Source organism: Pterocles gutturalis, unplaced genomic scaffold (assembly GCF_000699245.1).
Source record: "Pterocles gutturalis isolate BGI_N339 unplaced genomic scaffold, ASM69924v1 scaffold8619, whole genome shotgun sequence".
Taxonomy (NCBI): domain Eukaryota; kingdom Metazoa; phylum Chordata; class Aves; order Pterocliformes; family Pteroclidae; genus Pterocles; species Pterocles gutturalis.
The window spans coordinates 1-3,879 of record NW_010130584.1 but is presented as its reverse complement, the minus strand read 5'-3'; the positions used below and the strand labels follow the sequence as shown (position 1 = coordinate 3,879).

The 3,879-nt window shown below is 35.6% G+C and overlaps 1 protein-coding gene across 1 annotated transcript in view; it reads right to left on the bottom strand.

Moving 5' to 3' along the window:
- ARMC3 (armadillo repeat containing 3) overlaps window positions 1-3,152 on the bottom strand; it is a gene marked incomplete at its 5' end in the record, with an annotated part of 30,972 nt that extends 27,820 nt beyond the window's left edge. Inside the window, 2 exons of the mRNA XM_010080267.1 lie at window positions 2,770-2,875; window positions 3,000-3,152. Coding sequence (XP_010078569.1) covers window positions 2,770-2,875; window positions 3,000-3,152 — 259 coding nt within the window. The remainder of the gene's footprint in view (window positions 1-2,769; window positions 2,876-2,999) is intronic.
- Window positions 3,153-3,879: the final 727 nt, after the last annotated feature.

Sequence of the window (3,879 nt, the reverse complement as noted above, 5' to 3'; positions counted from 1 at the left end):
TGCTGAAGCATGATACAACATCAGCTCTGCAGCAAAAACTTAAATGCTGAAATATTTTAGACACTATTTACAGTAATTTTAATGTGTTCTGGTAGAGATAATATTTTCCAGTAAACCTGAAAACTCAAACGATTTGTATGGGACTCATGTTCTCTTCTGCTCTAGATCTTTGGTTAAAATACTACGAGGGCCAGAGTAATTCATTAATTTATTTATTTTTGCCAAATCATGGTTGCTTGGGGACTTGTGTGAAATGACAAGCTGGTCTCTGTCCCGTTCATTGTGAACAGGTGTTCTAATTACAAAACCTCCACCATATTTGACACCTTTATTAGCTGTCTCAGTTGAGAAACAAAGGATTGATTGGGTAGGGGTATAGAACTAGCCTTTCATTGCTGTGGGGAAGCACCTAAAGGTCAAGGTTAATATACATTAGTGGGGGGTAGTATTGCCCATTGCCTATGCTGTTCTTGTGTTATTAATCAATGGAAGACTTTATCCTTATGAGCTAGCTATTGTGGGAGCCTTTGTTACACAATTTGTTTTAACCTGTATTTTTTTCCACATTATATGAAAAGCAGACAACACTTCTTGATCAAATATTCCTAACAAGAACAACAAATCTCCAGCAAAAATACCAGAGTCTTGTGCTCTTTTACCTTCTGTAACCTATACCATACAAAATGAAAGGGCAAGGTACACATCCTTCAATCAATATAATACACGCAAAAATGCTCACGAAATGCAATATAGCAGAACACATGTATATGAGTTCAACAAGACTGAATTTTTGGCTGGCTGGTAAAAAGTGAAAACATTATAGTAAATAGTCTTCTCCTTTACTGTAGCCATTTTGTTCTTGCCACATAAGGTCTACCTGCTACTACTAGCTTTATAATTTAATATTCTTGGAGAATCTAATATATAACCAATAAAAAGGGCACTGGTCTCATTAGTCACAAGAATATTGTCTAACATAATTACACAGCAAAATCACATTATTATAAAAGTATATCAGCATCTTCATTATATATACAGTTATTTTCAGTGGTTTACAAGATACATACACAAAATATTCCAGAATGAAGTATGATTATTGTAACACAATCTGGAATGCATTTTCTTCAAACAATTTTTTTCCTATTATATAAATATAAAATAAACATGGGCCAGATAGTCAGTGAGCTGGAACTATGCCAATTTGTATCAGCTGAGGGTTCAACTCTATATATTCATTTATAGATCCTAGTCACACTTAGACTCTTCTATGACTTATTAATGGTTTTGATTTAGAAATGAAGCTTTGAAGCAATTATATAGTCACATGGCATTCATCCAATATACATATTTAATGTAAATTATTGCTTCCTGATTTTCACACAGGACCTGTGATTAGATTATCTGGTGCTTCCATATTGTACTTGGAACTGGATTGCAAAGAGAGAGAAGTATATGCAAGCCACCTTTACAATTTCCTGTCTCTGCCCAGCAAGAAAATAATACAGACTCCATTATAATGCAGAGCAACAGACAGCTATTTCCCTGCCTGAGGTCTCAGAGAATTGTTCTAGCAGTTGAGCTAAACAATGTCCTGACTATCTCCTTGGCAAAAGAAACTGAATGAGTTGGCATAAGCTGCTATACCAACCAAAAACTCTCCAGAGATTCCCTTTTCACAATGTGAAACCTCAAAGGGCTGGGCTAAGAAAAACAGCTGTAGTAGAGCTGAAAGTTTGACCCCTAGACTCCAGTACTGTGCTCTTTTTATGTGTGTATGACTCCCACTGACACCAACTGAAGAGTCACGCACATGAGGAGAGCAGAATATCAGACAAAAAAATCTACTATGTGAATCTGAGAACAGAGTTCTATTCTCTTGTGTCAAATTATGCCTCCATCTGGTAACATTAAGTGAATACTGGTGACTATTAGAGCTGAATCAATAAACTGAAACAAATAATTTATTTGGTGAGTTATTTTACTTTTTCACTTCAAAGAATGCCTGTGAATGGATTACAACTTCCTTAAGTATATTCCAGGAAACTTTTAAGGAATTTTATTTTATGGTTTGTTAGTTACATGTGATTGCTCATATACGTCAGACTGCTCTGTTTCTTTTCCCTGAACAGAACTTTTAATAGAGTTGGGATAACAGAACCCTTCAACTGACAGTAGAATTTAGTTGATACAATTATTCTGGAAGTTATAGTCAGCTAACCGTCCTTTGTTAGTTGTTTTGGATGCTGATATTACACTTCTTTTCTTTTAGAAAATGCACTATGAGCATTCTCTGTTACTCGGGAAACAATAAAAAAAGAAAGACAATTCCAATATTCAGAATATCTGAGTGCTATCTCCCCCAAAGACTGGGTTTTAATCAATCAAAAAAGTTGCATGAACCATCACATTTTAAAGGATACCTTACTGATTCTGAATTTTCAAAAAATATCCCACATCGAACATCTTAGATTACAAGGCATATTTTCCTCATATGTTCTCTTCAAAACATGATTTATATCTTTGCTTTCATTACATCTGCTTCATATCTTTCCTTGATAAAGCACACGTTAGTAGAGATAGTGTAACTCTTGTAACACTGATGAGAACCAACCTATTCCAGATGACTCATAAGCACCAAAAAGTGCCTTACAGTCAAAATCAGACCTGCCTTGTAGGATAAGGACAAGATGAGGCATTCTTTAAAAATCAAAATATGATCACGTGTTCAGATTAGTGTTTTAAATACTAATTTAATTATTGCAGACTCACCTTGCATTACTAGGACTGGCTGCTGTCAAATTAGCTAATACTGTCACTGCAGCTTCTTTTACCTCTTCACTGTCACTGCTTAGCAACTGTACAAGCTGGGGAATCCCTTAGAAAGAAATAATTGCATACATGAACCTTTAAATAAACCATGGCAGTCTGCAAAATTGTAATATGCTCCTTATAAAATGAAAAGCACAGATTCTCAGTTCGTCCCTTCCCACCTTACTTACCCTGCAGTCCAAATGCACGTTTGCTAGCTAAATTCTCACACATGGCAGAAATTGCTTGGGAAGCAGCAATTTTAACTCCATCATTATCAATTTCCAAAAGGTTTATAAGACACTTCTCAACCTCTTCGTCATTTAAGATTTTTCGATTTTCAGCTTTAAACAAAAAAGAACAATGGCATTAATCTACATTCATTTACAAATCAGCTGAAGGACATGAATTTGATTTCATATAGTTGTCTCCAACATATCACTTGCTTTTGATACCATGGAAATGGAAATATTTATAACAGAAACACCAGCAAGTAAGAAATGTGCACAGAGGACCTGATCCAAAACCCATTAGACTTCAGTGAACTCTGAATCAAGCCCAAAAGATGACTATTAAATACAGCTTTAAACATACATAGCCCAACAGAATGCAAGGTTTGTTCTCTATAAGACTTAAAACCGCAGAATGCATACAGGCTTGATGAAAACAGCTTTTCAAATTCAACAGGTCACACTTATTCAGGATCATGCTTAACTTCAGTTTATGCTAACAAAGTCCAAATGCGTAAAACTGAAGAACATACTAGTAAATGTAAAACTGAGCTTGGTGGAGTACAGTTAACATCCTACAATAGACAAAAAAAAAAGGCAAGGAGTGTTAAAAATTGAATTTTAAATTCTGCACAGCTTGCAGTTCTTCATTGCTGCACACTTTGCAGAGAATTTAAATTTTGTATTTTAGCCTGGTGACACAGCGTTCACTACTGACCTACACTGCAATGACCAGCAGCAGTTAAGGAAGGACACAGATGTTCCCTTCTGCTACCCAAGTAACAACATAGAGTGTCACTGTAAATATGAGTGTCTATAAAGAGGGACCTGGACAGGCTGG